Genomic DNA, 16,307 nt, shown 5'->3' with positions numbered 1-16,307 from the left:
AAGCCAGGAAGATGACCTGAAGATCTCAATGCAACCTGGGCCTCCACTGGACCTCAGCTGCTCTGTATTCATGCAATAGGAGCCCAGACCGAATAATGAGCGTATATGGTTCAGTACATGGAAATACTTCACAGTAGAATCTTATTTTTGAGTTCGATATCTTTTCAAAGGCGTTTTTAGGGAATTATGTTAAAGGAATAGTACACCCAAAACATGATTAGCCTTCATTTTCTACTCATCCCTATGCTCAACAACACTCAGGAGTACTTTTTTGATATCTCAAATGCATCTGGAGATCTGGGAGGCTTCTTGCTGTCTGCTGACATTCAAATAATGGAGGTCTGTGGCGCCCGAGACAGAAAGGTCCATAAAAGTCCACAAAAAACGTGTCAGTATTCCTCCATACTGCTCGTCCAATGTATTCCAAGTGTCCTGAGTGGGTAGTATCCAGAATTTACTCGAAACAAAGTCATTTAGAATGTTTTTAGAGCATAAACAGTAGTGTATAGGATTTCCTAAAAGCGCGTTCACGAGTCTACAGAAACCGCGGCAGACCAAACCAGACGAAAGTGCGCATTCAGCTCGGCAAAGAACTCATGTTCTTCCTCAACACTGAAGTCCTCAGACATTTTTCTTTCGTTGTTTCTTTCTTTGCACAGGTAAAAAGCACATTTCTTCTTCTACGCTTGCATTATCGGCAGAGCAGACGCTGAATGCGCACTTTCGTCTGGTTTGGTCTGCCGCGGTTTCCGTAGACTCGTGAACGCGCTTTCAGGAAATCCTATACACTACTGTTTATGCTCTAAAAACATTCTAAATGACTTTGTTTCGAGTAAATTATGGACGCTACCCACTCAGGACACTTGGATTACATTGGACGAGCAGTATGGAGGAATATTGACACGTTTTTATGGACTTTTATGGACCTTTCTGTCTCGGGCACCATAGACCTCCATTATTTGAATGTCAGCAGACAGCAAGAAGCCTCCCAGATCTCCAGATGCATTTGAGATATCAAAAAAGTACTCCAGGGTGTTGTTCAGCATGGGGGTGAGTAGAAAATGAAGGCTAATCATGTTTTGGGTGTACTATTCCTTTAATGCCACCCATCAAAGGCTACGTTCCCACTGCAGGCCTTGATGCTCAATTCCGATTTTTTTTGCGTTGCCGTTCACATTTCCAAATAAATGCGACTTGTATGTGATCTCCTATGTGAGCTGTATTCATACAACGCAAGTGTCCCGCATGCGCAGTAGAGGACGCAATGACGTCACAAGCCAGTGTGCTCCGTGTTTACGGAAGTAAACACAGAGGAGGATGGTAATGCTGGAGCTCATCTCACAATCTATTCCCAACCTTAAAAACTCCAATCTTTTTAATATGTTTAAACATAAATATTGCTCTCTGCATCATCGTCCGCCATGGTTGTTTTTCTTGCCGCTTCTGCGTAGCAGGACGCAGAATAGTGACCTTTGTTTGGTATTAATGACATTCAGGTAGGATGAATGCGACCTGGCCGTTCAGACACAGGTCACATTTGAAAAGATCGGATTCAGGATCATATAGCCAAGTGGCCTCGGTCGAATTGGAAAAAATCAGATCCGAGTTGTTCAGACTGTCATGAAAAGATCAGATCCAGGTCACATATGGGCAAAAAAAAAATCGGATTTGGGTCACTTCAGGCTGCAGTGTGAACGTAGCCTAAGACACATTTCCCCTGCTTCTAATATACCGTAAGCAAATATGCGAGGAATTGATGAAAGTGATGCTTTAATGAACAAAGATACATTTATGCAAAAAAATAAAAATAAATACATCTTTATGAAATGTAACTATAATACAGCATAACAGGAAGTTCAGTTAAAGGCCCCGCGGTCCACGTATGGATAAGCCAGGAACTCTCCCAGTTTGATGCCCTGCTCATCATAATGAAGCATCCGGAAGCATTTGTCACAGAAGATACATGGATCACTGGGAGCAAACTGGTCGCCGATGGTGTACCATCTAATAAAATAAAAAGGAGGACGACGTTAGAGGCAATTCAGGGAGATCCAGATTTAGGCTGCATGTTTACACACCTGCCGATGAAGACGTGGCAAACGGCACATTTCTGGGTGACCGCCCTGTTCTTGTGCGTGAGGAGCGGATACAGCCTCTTATCCAAGCAGTCGCCCTGGTGGACCAGTCTGCAGAGGAAATCGGATGGAATTAGTCTCGCATTGGTGACGCCTGGAGCCCATCTTCATGTGGTTTCCTCTCTTACGCAAACTACACATCAGCTTTTTGACATTTTAGCTTCCATTCATTTTTTTTTTTGCCACATTGCAACAGCAAACTTTATGTACTTTGTGTTTTTAAGTAACTGACACCAAGCAATGCATAGTGGACAGAAGATATTACAGCTAATTATTTTTAGAAGGTTTGTAGTTTAGCGATTAGTTAATCCAGAGTGAAGTTAGTTTCATTATTGTTGCAAAAAACATATTTTGGAATTGAAATTAGACAAAAAATGGAATCAAAAAATGAAACTAAAAACCTTCTGAATCAAAAAAGGTTTTGAGAGTAAATTTGCTCTGATTTTTTTTTTTTTTTATATTTTACAATTTTTCTTTTCTTTTTTTGACATTTTTTCTTTTTTTTTTTTTTTACAATTTTATATTTTGAAATTTGTTTTTGAAAAGTCTTTTTTAATACTGTGTTTTACCAATGTTCCATATATCACATTCTCTTCACTTTTGGGGCGGTTTTCCCTCTGGGATGAGGAGAGAAGATGCATTTCTATTGGTCGGTTGGATGTTAGCAACAACATTTTATTGGTCGAGAGAAAAAGCATTTGTTTGGACCTAAAGAAGTCATCTGTGAAACAGAATTGGAAAAGAATGCAATTCATAAATCTCAATCTGTAAAACAGAAAACAAAAAAAAAAGAGAAAATATGAAATCTAAAAAAATTATGGAAAAAAAAAACAAATTAAAAATGAAAATTTTGGAAAATATAAACTACCGGTATGTTAAAAAAATTTGTAAATAAATGTACGTAAAAAAATTTAAGACTGTGAAAACAGCCTGTTTAGATTAAAACCTTTTTTTTTTTTTTTTCAAAGTTTTATTTTTGGTTTGCAAATGTTTTTTTCCAAAATGTGTTCCTAACTTGTAAAAATAATGGACCAAATTTCACTCCATAGTTGTAATATACCTTATTCTTATTGTTATAAACACATTATTTTGTTTGTTGCATCAGAAACCATGGATGGAGCTGTAAGCTAACTGATTTTCCTGCTGAACATGTTTGGTTGCACCGTTCCTCTAAAAATGAATATCATAAAATGTTTCAAGGATCTTTAATGTAATTTCCTATCTGCAAAGCCTGCTAAACTGTAGATCAGACTGATATTTATTGTATGATCAAATGTAAGGCTGAACCATTTTGCCAAAAATCTAAATTGTGATTATTTTATTTAGATTTTCCTTTGCACTAACCCCAAGCTTGTAGATGTTTAACCCCAGACTTCTGGTTTTTGAAAGCTTGTTTGCCCAGAGTCCAGTATTACAGAACTTTACTGTAACCACTGTGTGAAAAAGTGTTTATTTCTACTTGCAGGCATGAATCTGCTGCTAGCTGCTACTCTCTCTGCCTTTCCCTGCAGCCAAAACCCCACTTCAAGCTTTTAATCACAACCTAACAGGCTGGAGGGAGAAATTTTGTGTCTTACTCTTGTTATTTATAATGTGAATAATAATCACTGCTTCTGCCATTTGAAAATTACATTTTGTTAAATTGCAATTATATTGCAAGTGCAATTAATTGCCCAGCCCTGGTTATGACGTTACTTATCTTTACTTTCATTTTTAAAGAACCCAAACTTGTACCAAACTTTTTATTTTTGCCTGTCAGAAGAAAACATTTTCGACGTGCAACTAATGATTATTTAGCAAATCGATTCATCTGTTGATTATTTTTTCGATTAATTGATTAATAATCGGATAGCCAAAAGGTTCCTTAATGGAATTTTTTTACGAAATTAAATCAGGTGAAACAAACTTTTCCACTTGAGGAGTTCCGAATTAGCATTTTGACAGAAGAAAACATTACTTTTTAATAAAACGCTAAATTTTTGCCTATATTTTTGCAATTTTGGGATAATTACCGCTCTAAGTGGGTCAGTCTGACAGCTAAATGTATGTTTTAGAGTCTCTATACTACAGTTAACAATCAATTACTAAATTAGTGGACAATTATTTCAATAATAGATTTTTCACAATTAATCTGATTAATTGTCTGAGCCCTATTATCAACAGTTGCTCTGTACTCAAGTAGCCATAGTGCCAAATACTGTGTTTATTTTTACTGATACTTTAGTAAAACTACATCAAAATAAAGCTGTTCTCCTCCTACTAAAGGTTTTGGCTTTTCCATCCCCTCTGTACGCTTTTCAGATCTACAGTTTATCTAAATAATGGAAAAATGATCCTGTTCACCCATTGATTTGCTAAATTCTGTACTAAATTGAGTTGCTCCATCATAATATCAAAATCAGTTTGTTTGTGGTTAAAATGGCTGATTTCATACAGTCCTCTATGCTTCAGTCCAATGGGAGCAGGGAACAGTCAAAGGCTCCTATTGTTCAGAGAGACGGTGAGAAAACACGGACAGAAACCAACCCGGACCTTTGCTAACAAGAACCGTCTCAGTGCAGAGTTCATTAAGCCGTGGAGGCTGGTTTGAGGTGGAGTCAGCTCTTTCCATGGAAACTCACAGGCTGACATAAAGGACCTCATTCACCAAGCCATGCCAAAACCTTAGTGACGTCAAACTTATTTTTACTTCTTCTTTTTTTTTTTTTTTTTTTTTTTATCAATGCGCAAGTTATTCAATTTTTAGAAATTAGGCCCAAAATCTTTTGCCATTCAATGAACTTTCTCATTCAAAACGACTATTAAATGATGTTTAGAAAGTAAAAAAAAAAAGCAACAGAGCAAAAAGGCTTTCATAAATTAGAGCGGATGATAGTTTGGGTTTGGTATCTTCTTCTTTCATCATCCTCAAAGCACTTCAAGTCACGTGACGCGAGTCGGACGCCGCCAGCTGTACGGCGGCACCACAGAATGGAAACACTGACCTGATGTCTGTGATGATGACCAGGTGTTCGCAGTCTCCTTGGTGACAGTAGAGGTACGGGTATCCCAACTTCACCTTCAGATCCACCCAACGCGTGTCCTCCATCTTGGCCTGGCTGAACGGCGGGTAGTTGTTGGATTTTGACCACTCGATGGTCGTCCTGGATTCAAGAGACAAAGACATGAATCAAAGAATCAAAGAATTGCTTTCAGTGCAGATTCAGCTCCAGTGTTGGTCGAGGTAAAGTTTGTGTTTGAGGTCTTTTTCCTGCAGGAACGGAACAGATGAAGCACTAAAATCAACAACGTAGAAGAGGAGCAAGTTATTATTGATTCTATATACGCTGAATAAACAACCATGAGTATATTTATATCAAAGAAAGCAAAGCAGCTGGTTTAACAGAGATTATTGGCGGCACATTCCTACTGTTGCCTATTTTTAGCCGACCTCAGCTACCATGAGGAGATATGGGACAATAATTATGCTGTAATTACATAACAGCCATTATTAACACTGCAAAAAATAACTATAAATAAGGCAATGTCCAAGCAATAAACTGTTTATATCTATTTTTATTATTATTTAAAACAAAAATTTAAAATACAATACAAAAAAGAAATAAAATGTATGAAATTAAGTTTGCAAATGGAAAATAAAACATATTTTTTTTTCATATAAAAAAGTTTTTTAGAGTAACTTTGCTGTCACCTCAGATTAGGTTATGTTATTTTCAATAAAATTTGAATTCAAGTTTATTTTTTATATTTTTAATTTTATTCTTTAAAAAAAAAAAGAATGATTTTATATTTCCTGGGGGCGTTTTTTGGGTTGAGTTTTAAAACGGTTTGTAAATTGTGTTTTATAAAATCCCAGGATTCAGTAGAAATTCGTACGGTAGAGGATTAGGGCCACTGAAAAAAAAAAGTTAACTGATTTTAAAATTTTATTTCAGTATAGTATGGGAAAAAAGTCAGAATTCTGACTTTTTTTCTCAGAATTCTGAGATTAAAGTCAGAATTCTGACTTTTTTTCCTATACTATACTGAAATAAAATAAAAACAAATCAGTTAACTTTTTTTTTTTTTTCAGTGGCCCTAATCCTCTTCCGTAAATGCGTCTTCTCTCCTCGCCCCAGAGGAAAGCCCGCCCCACGAAGTGAAGCAATCTGCAAAACGCGATTTGAAAAGAATGACATTCCTAAAACTCACTATAAAAAAGAGAAATAAAAAAAAAAAATAGTGAAAATATTAGATTCTTTTAAAAAATATGAAAAATACATACAAAATGATTTTAAAAAGAAACAAAATCTGACGAAACAGCAAAGTTACTCTCAAACATTTCAGTTATTAAAGGTTTTTCATGGTTTTATTTCTCAATTGCATTTTTTTTTCCTTAAATAATAATAATGGAACAAACTGTTCTCTATAAATTCACTGCTTTGATGAAGGATCTAATAGTATAACTATATACTGAGAAAAGATTCTAAAGGTGCTGTTGTTACAGAAGGTTTTAATAAAAACCTCCTTTCAACAGTTATCAATCCTTGTATCCATATCACTATTTGTATTAACATGTTAATGTATTTATGTTCAACACACTGTGAAAATAAAAAGAAAAACCTGAAAGGAATGCGAATCCGGTCAGGTCTTAAGTTATACCAACAGTCACGAGGCCTCCACCAAACCAGTCCCTATTCATCCTGCTAATTAGCTCTACATTCTGCCCTTTGGGGACGAGATGACTGGATTCCTAAGAGAAACATCCACAAGGACCTGAACACGTCGTACCTACTCTCAGACAAGCCAGGCATGTTTTTTTTTTTTTTTTTTTTTATTAAGGGAATTCCAAGTTTTTTGACCTGAAACACAGACTGAGCCCCAAAAGACCAGAGCTTTGGGATTGGTACCAAACACAGAGAAGAATAAAGTGTAAAACACTTCAAATTTATATTTTATAGACCTTTTTGGACTGCAATTAATGTTACAAATTTATCAAACGGAAGGCAGGAAGCAAGATGGAAGCTGTTGTCTTTACTCTATTTCTGCTGTTTATAAATGATAAAGTGAATTTAAGTTAAGGATTTAACGATGACTTCTCTTTGTAAAGAAGAAGTTATGGTTTAATTCTCAAAAAAGGGGCAGAAATACGGTGGACGACAGGTGCAAACAACGAAACATGCTGCAAAAACTTGTATGATGGTAACTCTAAAACACGCAAAACCCAAATGCAACTGAAAGATGCTGCAAACAAGAAAAATGCTGCAATCACAAAAAGTAGAAGCAAAAACCGTACAGTCAGTGAAACAAATGCAAAAAAACAACAAAAAAAAACAAGGTGTTGCAACAACTGGAGAAGTTCCTGTATGGTGGTCAACATGCACAAACACGCAATAAAGAAAACAAATGTTTATGAACAAATCAACCACTAAAGGGAGTGGAAAAAAGAAGAAAAGCCTACAGCCTCCACTTTCCTCCCGCTCTGACTTCCTTGCAGCTCAAGGAGAGCATGTGCAATATTATTTATTTCATAGGAGCAAAAATACGGCAATGAACGCTAAATTTAATATGACATAATTAAAACTCATCATCAATTACACATTTCTATCAAAACATTTTCTTTTTGTTGTGGATCTTTATAAAAGGGATAATTAGGATCATACGAAAACGGTTTGTTCTCTATCTCCAAACTCAGCATCTCTTCATCCATGCCTGCAATAAGAAACTTATTTTGAAGTTGTGAGATGCGCTCTTAGAAGTTGTTGTGACTGGATTTGATGAAACTTTTAAGTCTCTTGATATAAAATAAATATTTTAATGTAAATGAGAAATCTGCCTCCTGGTATGTTGAAGTACCAATAGTTTGCATCCAATCATTTAATAAAACGTTCTACGCTTATGGGAATATATAAGAATTATGCTAAAATTTGTAGTCACCAATCTGTCGTTACTATATTTTAAATTGACAAACTGGATCTCGACGTTCCTTTTCCTTTTTAGTGCGATTGCAATCGCGGATCGTGACCTGGCCGGACCGGAACTAAAAATAGCTTGGCTCCGAATTTTGATGGCGAAGGACGGAGAACATGTACATGGACTGTGACGTGCGGAGAAGTAGCGGTGGATGTGGAACAGCTCTCATTGATTAACATGACACAGATGCGCCGCATGACGCAAGTCAGCTGGGCGGGGCGGAGGATGTGGAATTTGGGGGTTACACATATGTTACCATGCATAACTACTTTAATAATGTAATATTATGCACTTGAAAATGAAATGAAAAATAACGAACATCTTTCCTTCCTCTAAATGTCTTTCTTTTCTTTATTAAATCCTGCGTTAATCTGTTTTCCTGTTGTAAAGCGGGGGTGGTCTGATATGGTTCTTCTGTGTTTGACTTTCTCTAGCGTGGGGGGGCAACCAATTAAAAATCTGTGGGGTCCAGATAAAGAAGGTCATCAATCCCTAAAGGTCCAGAGATATTTTTAATTAGAATCTGTAACATTAAACAGAATTTAACACTGAAATAAAATGAGGTTTTTATGCATCCATGTTTACATTGACTAAATAAAAAACTATTTTCAAAAATTTTTCCATTTGAATATCTAAAGTGTTTTTTGAAGTAGAGATCAACAATCGTATGGACAATTTCTTGACTCTCATATTTTATGAAACACCTGAGCTGACCATTTGTTTTTATTTTATTTTTTTCTGCCTTAATGAGAGCAGTGGGCTTTAGGCTGCCCTGCAAGGCTTTAAACCTGGGTTTGAATGGAGACTAAGCCATTCTAAAGCCATTCCAGGCTCATTGGTGAGCTCATATATTCCCAAAAACTAAGACCGTTTGTTTAAATGATTGGATGCAAACTATTGGTACTTCAACATACCAGGAAGCAGATTTCTCATTTCCATCAAAATATTTATTTTATACTAAGAGGCTTAAAAGTTTAATCAAATCCAGTCAAAATTTCTAAGAGCGCATCTCACCACTTCAAAAGAAACTTCTCATCTCAGGCCTGGATGAAGAGATGCTGAGTTTGGAGGCAGAAAACAAACATAGTTCATACAAACCATGGAAGATGCTAGTTATCCCTGTTACAAAAATCCACAACAAAAAGAAAATATTTGGGCAGAAACTGAACATATGCTGGCTGGATGATGGTGGGGAGTTTTTAAATTTATCATATTAAATTAAGCGTTCATTTCCACATGTTTTGCTCCTGAATTTAATAATAATATCTCCCATTCTCTCCTTGAGTATCCAAGGAAGTCGGAGCGGAGCAAGATGGGAGGAGCAGCGGAGGCTGTAGGCTTTGCTTTGCATAGGCGGTCAGCATCAGAGCAGGGCGGAGACAGAGGATGTGGGATTAGACACCACAGTCTGACAACATGCGGTAATTTATAAATGTTTTAAATCAGGTTGGGTCCATATTACCCAGCAAGTGGGTCCGGATCTGGTCCGCTAATCCATGACTTCTGCTCTAGTGGTACAGAGTGCTTCCGTTTTGTGGAGCGAGTTGCTGCTGTTTTTAATCTTTGCATCATTTTCTTCTGTTACTGAAGCATTTTTTTCATTTGCAACATTTTTCTGTTGCATTTTTATGTCTTTTTTATGTGTGGTTGCTTGTTTTGTTCATTTTTGGAGCTCAATTTATTGTTTACTGTGTTGTCAGAAGTTCCAGCTGACATTTTTTGTGGTTGATTGAGATCTAAAACATCTTTTTCCAAACTTTTAAGTTTGAACAGAAAGTTTGGAAACAGACCTGCTGATGTCCTGGCAGTCAGGATGCCGCATGTCGTCGTAGAAAACTCCCTCGAAGAAAAAGAAGGCTGATCTGAAAAGGTCCTGGAAGCAAAAATATTGAAAACGTGATCTCGACCAGGCCCTTCGGCTGCAGGTGCATGATGGGAAATGTGCTGTGGCGGCTGCAGGCTTACCTTGCAGATGAAGTCTGGAGCCAAGTCTGGCGTGTTGCTGAACTCGCCGCACACCTGCAGGTCGCTGACGCAGAAGATGGCGTCTCGGAGCTCGGCCAGGGTTTGGGAGCCTCTCATCAGCAGCGTCACATGAGGTCGCATGTAGTTAAACTTGCAGGGGGGTTAAAATCAAAGGTCAGCTCCACAAATGAAAACACTCAGGAGGAAAAAAACGCGGTGAAGACCGGAGGCACTTTGACAACTTTAAAACGGGGAGATCAAAACTCACTTTATCAAAGTTCACAGGGAAGTAGATGTTAATGGAAAGGATGAGCTCCCCCTCAGGGACCATGTCAGCCTCTGACTCTGGTGCCCTTCCAATAGTTTGACGGTCCTGGAAATCATTCAGGGAAACAATTAATGGACACGTCGGTCGCCTTCTCACCTCCAGATTGCTGTAAGTCAGTAGATGTTTTAGAAAAGCAGTGCTGATGTTTTTAACCAGCCTTCATTCGTTCTCCCACTGAGCCACACTGGAAAAACAATCTAGAAATAAGTAAAAAATTCCTTAAATTAAGTGCATCTATCCTTAATTTGAGTAGGTAAATGAGATAGCTTGCCAACGTAATGAGTATTTTTAATCTTAAAATAAGATAATTAGATAATATGCACTTGAAATAAGGCAATGCAATTTTGTTTTGTAATTTTAAGTGTAAATTGTCTTGTTCCATTGTCAAAATGTCTGTTTTACATCCTTAAAACCACTCATACTTAGAACCAGAACTAAACATGGAGAAGCAACATTTAGTTCCTATGATCCACTTATCTGGAACATACGGAGCCCCTAAAGGGACATGGAGGGGAAAAAAAGAACTTTTGCGAAATCCCGCAAAACTATTGCGGAATCTTGCGAGATCACGCAAAAGTTCCTTTTTTTCCCTCCATGTCCCTTTAGGAGCTCCGTGGGATTGCATACTGACCTTGTCTGTTTTGGGACTTGTCTAGAAATTAAGAACCTCTCCAAATCATCCTCCATGGTTGTAGGTGACACATGGGCGTGTTATCCTCCCATAGCAGTACACTTTGCACCTCCACTGTTTGTTTTACTTCCGGTTCGCTGACATGGCAAAACCTTTTGCGAGATCTCGCCAAAGCTTATTTTTTTGCGAGATCTCGCAAAGTTTATTTTTCCCTCCATGTCCCTTTAGGGGCTCCGTAGGAACAAACTTCCAGAAAACTGTAACAGTGCGGAAAGCCTGAGTTCCTTTAAATCAAGACTAAAAACACATTTATTTAGGATTGCCTTCGACTGTTCTAGTTAAACAGTTCAACTAAACATCATTAGTTCAACTTTTTTATTTTCTTTAGTCCAACTGTTTTTAATGTTCTTTTTTGTTTCTGCATTATTTTTTCCTACTCGCTTTGTTTCTGTTTTACATTCCTATATTTTAATCATGTAAAGCACTTTGTATTGTCTTTGTACTTAATTGTGCTATACAAATAAATTTGACTTGCCTTGCCTTTCCTTAATCCAAGAACAAATGCACTTATTTTAAAAATGACTTATCTAGATTTCGATTTTTTCTAGTGCAGACGCCACCTTAGTTAATCCTTTCACTCATTTTCCCTCCAGTTCTTCTCTACAGACCGATACATTGAATTTTCTGACCAATATTTGTGTTTTTTTCCACTTGTATCCATTGTTAACATGTCTTTGATTTGTTAATAAATGTTTCTTTTTGTTTAAACTAAGAGCGGTTTAATGTCTGTTTTAATGGAGTCACTTCTATCATCTATATGGAGGAAGAAAAATCTACATCAGTTTGAGGAATCGGGCCCAAAAAATATCAGCAGCCAGTATTTGGGATTAATTAGGCCCTAATAAAACCGTATCAGTTCATCTTTATTTTTGTCCCCAGAACATAGAATCACAGTGGATTTTTGTCACAGAAAATAAAAAATGAAAAAGCTGAAGAACGTGAAAAAGTGAAGAGCAGAAAAAAGCAATTCTCTGTTTTTGTCAGGTGAAACTGAAGGTCAAATGAAGAAAATTCCTTAAAGACATCGGTACATTTTTGTAGCGCTGACAGAAAGACCCACTGAGACGAAGGTCAGGATTCACCCACCAGTTCACCGGCGTAGAGCTCATGTCTGTTTTGGCCTCCTCTATAAGATGATGAGCGTCTTTGCTTCTTTTTTCTGTATCTGTAATCAAACAAACAGAATTATCCCACCGGAGAACCCCAGACCCACTTACTGGTGTGGTATCAGAGGAGGACTTACATGAGAGTTTTCAGGGTCGGTTCTGAAGGTAAGACTTCTGGGTCGGGCTGCTGATCTTCAGAGTAGCAACGAAGCGAGTCCACGCTTCAACCAGAAGAAGAAAAACACAGAGATTTGGCAATTAACCAACTAACTAAAGAATAAAAAGAATCCCAGTGAAACCATCAGTCCACCGACGCATAAAAGTAAGCTGGCTGAATTCAAACCGGCAACATGTAGACTGACATTTTGACCCTTTATAGGGAACTCAGTGAGATTATTCTAATTTTCAATTCAATTCAATTTAGCTTTTTTGTCCTTGTCACAAGAACAACGAAATTTAAAAAAGTGCCATTGATCGCTCAGTGCATATGCTTAAAAAACAAAAATCACTGTCACCACCATTTACACGTTATATAATAAATAAATAACAATAACTGATACAAAACAACTAATAAGAATAGAACATTCTCACACACATCATCCATGATGATTAATGGTTATTTTTGGTTGCATTTAGTTTTGTTATTGCTGTCGGGTAAAAACTGTCTCTAAGGCGGTTTCAAGCCAGTTTCAAGTCAATAGTGGTATTGGAATCCAGAACAAAACCTTATTGTTTTTGTAACATTCAAAAAATGATGGAAAAAATTAATGTCAATGTAATAACAAGAAACGCCAACTTGCAGGAATATATTAAGAAAAATAACAAAAGTGCTTCTATAAGAAATTCATGAAAAACACTCTGAGAGGGACAGAAACACATTTTTTTGGTCCAACATAACCCTAGAGGCATTAATGCTGATACTGGCACTTACATTTTTTTTTACTTTATATAACTAAATATAATTGTTAAATACGCTTATTAACTTTTTTATTTTTCAATTAGTTTTTACTTTGTTTTTTCTTCATTTTTTTTACCTTCATTTTAGTGTTGCACTGATACCAGTATCGGGCAGGGCACTAAAATGGTGATATTGGTATCGGTGAGTACCAACAAATAGAGCACTTATACCATTTTGAGAGCCAAAAGTTTATTTAACTATTGTCACTCATTCCAGGTAAGAAATATAAAGTAAAACTAAACATCATCATAAAGTACATATGAATAAATAGGTCTGTGGCATAATTATAAAAGGTTAACAGCCGTAAGATCTGATAAAAAGAAATCCCATCAACAGGATTAAAAGTCGAAGCCAAAATGATTCATCCTCCTCAAAGAGCGGGAATTACATCTTTATTCAAGATGTTTCCTGCCATAATGAAATGACACAAAGATCTCTCAAAAGGAGTAGTCTTAAAAATTAAAAAATGCTCCTTTTATATTGTATTGTTGTGGTGGGTGGGGTTACAGAACTAGTGGCTCTTTTTTGGGGAGTATGAGAGAGGGGGAGAGACATGCGGCAAAGGACCAGAGGCCAGATTGGAACTAGTGTTGCACCGATATTGATACCAGTATCGGTTGGGGCCCCGATCCAGCACTAAAATGGTGGTATTGGTATCGGCGAGTACCAACAAATAGAGCACTGATAGCATTTTGAGAGCCAAAAGTTTATTCGACTATTGTCACCCATTCCAGGTAGGCAATAAAAAGTTCTACTGGATTCACTTTGTATTAGTCTTTTTCCTGCTTCGCAAAGGTAGGCAGCAGCTTGACAAAGCCATGATGGCAATTATTTTACATCCAAGTAGTATGGAGTTTTTCATATGTACACACATCAATTTCAAACAGATAGTATCTGTATCGGCCAATACTGCACAGCCAGGTATCGGGGCCAAAAAATGGCATCGGCGCAACACTACTTAATTTCCAGTAGGTAATATATCATTCAAGGGCTCATATAATTGGTCAAATGGCAAAATAAGATGTGCAGCCATGTAGCAACATCTTTGCTGAATGGCTGGATATAGATGTTGTGCTTCTAGATCTATGCAAGTGATTAAAACAGTAAGTTGCCCTATAAAGGGTTAATGCTCTGTACTGTATGGCTTACAGCTAATAAATGAACTAATCCTGTTATTGAGGAAGGGTGAAATGTATTTTAAAAAGCTCATAATGAAATGTTTTTCTTTTTAAACAAAAGATCGTGTCTATTGATAAACAGCAGCAATTCTGGGCTTTTTCTGCTTGTGTGGAAAGGAGGCTGTCAGGTCCTGCTGAGACGGTAATGAAGCTTTCAACCTTCAGCTGATCTCCATTCTCGCCTCCATAGATTTAAGGACAGAGCGGGAACATCTCAAATGAAATGTAAAATTGACTTCACTTGTATCAACATTTGTGCTCCTTTAGTGCTCATTTGTGTCCCTAACCTGCTGAGATGCTCTGAACATCCAGGCAGCAGCTTTCCTTGTCAGAGACTCTTAAACTAAGGTGACCAGATTTCTGCAATCTGATCTGGAGACATTTCCAGCTCATAGATAAAAATAAATGCATTTCATGAAAATTAAATTAGGAAAGGGGAACAGTGATGCCTTTATCCATATTTAAATATTTATTAATATAAAAAAAAATCAAGTGTGAAATCCAGCAATGTGCCTTTTCCATTAAGATAAATAATATTAATAAATCAATAGTGTTTATCAGTGCCATCTGGTCATTCAGTCTTCATTGTCTTCTTCCCTGTGAGCAACATAACATTGTTTTTAGGGACAGGCCAGTTGGCATCAATACAGATTTTATGGGAAATTGGAAACTCTTTTTCCATTCCAAAACCTAAAATGAAACTTTTTTATATATATATATAAAATTTGAAAAACATACATATAAATCTATCTTTTTATATTGATCACTATAAAATGAAAGCGGCTTCAGTTGTTTCTACTGTATCCTGGACAGCTGCAGAGCATTGGGTCGCCTCCAGCAGCCTGGATTAAAATCTGTGTCACTATTAAAAAACTTAAGTTAGATTTTTATATTCAGATTAAATTAAAACCATTAAAACACATCTATAAATCTGGATCACTCTCATGAGCAGCTTGAAGCAGCCACACCAGAAATACATGTTTTGTCATCACAGGTATAGATGAATGAAAAATAAGCTCTCAGGGCATAAAAATAATCTGTCCTTTAATAAAGTTATAGTGAAACCTAACAGGAATATATTTTCTATAGATACAGCTGTGCTTTTTGTTTTAAATAAGCTGTTATTGTTTTTGATTGGATGTAAATGTTTTAAAGTTTAAAGTATATTTAACTTTTAGCCAATCTAATCATTGATCATTCATAAAACGGTCAAATCAGGGACATTTCCAGGGACAGCTTTAGCCGGGGACAGGGGGTCCAAAACGGGGACTGTCCCTGGAATTTGGGGACGTCTGGTCAGCGTGTCTTAAACCACTCTCCCTGTGATTATATGTGGTATAACAAAATGACAATAATTCAGTAGTATCGCTTTTATTGGCTGTTATTGCCCTAAAAGAGTGAGATGTGAGGTTTATGTGATAAAATGTGTGGCTGCTTTGCTGTTCAACCTGCAGACGGATCGGAGTTCAGCCATCGTTTCCTCTTCTAAGCCCATCTCAGCAGCAAAGTTAGCTTCAAACGTGTCCTGATCTTTCTGCTGGAAGGAGATTTGTTCCGGTTTCAGCCTTTTCAGCCACTCCTCCCTGAAGGAGCCGATGTGGAAGGCTGTGGTGTTCACGTCCACATATTCATAATCCGGGATGCTGCTGCTGCTCGCCTCTGCCGTTGGTTCGGACTCCGCCATGTTTAGAGGGACAACAACAACTTCTTCTTCTTCTTCTTTATGGCGTTTAGCAAGCAACTTATTGAGGTGCATTACCCCCATCTACTGGTGTGGAGTGTGGATCGGACGTTTATTTATATATATATATATATATATATATATATATATATATATATATATATATATATATATATATATATATACACTCACCGGCCACTTTATTAGGTACCCCATGCTAGTAACGGGTTGGACCCCCTTTTGCATTCAGAACTGCCTAAATTCTTCGTGGCATAGATTCAACAAGGTGCTGGAAGCATTCCTCAGGAAGTTT

General features: G+C 37.1%; 1 protein-coding gene across 1 annotated transcript; it reads right to left on the bottom strand.

Moving 5' to 3' along the window:
- Positions 1–1,753: 1,753 nt before the first annotated feature.
- snapc3 (small nuclear RNA activating complex, polypeptide 3) lies at positions 1,754–16,028 on the bottom strand. The gene is made up of 9 exons (XM_038278578.1): positions 15,762–16,028; positions 12,315–12,398; positions 12,158–12,236; positions 10,321–10,425; positions 10,053–10,202; positions 9,878–9,960; positions 5,120–5,278; positions 2,079–2,186; positions 1,754–2,004 (listed from the first exon to the last, which is right to left on the bottom strand). The coding sequence occupies exons 1-9, from the start codon at positions 15,995–15,997 to the stop codon at positions 1,857–1,859; spliced, it is 1,152 nt and encodes a 383-aa protein (XP_038134506.1). The 5' UTR covers positions 15,998–16,028; the 3' UTR covers positions 1,754–1,856.
- Between the last annotated feature and the right edge of the window lie 279 nt (positions 16,029–16,307).

This window comes from Cyprinodon tularosa, unplaced genomic scaffold, assembly GCF_016077235.1.
Source record: "Cyprinodon tularosa strain WSP-4 unplaced genomic scaffold, ASM1607723v1 ctg142, whole genome shotgun sequence".
Taxonomy (NCBI): domain Eukaryota; kingdom Metazoa; phylum Chordata; class Actinopteri; order Cyprinodontiformes; family Cyprinodontidae; genus Cyprinodon; species Cyprinodon tularosa.
This window is presented reverse-complemented; position numbering and strand designations above follow the sequence as displayed.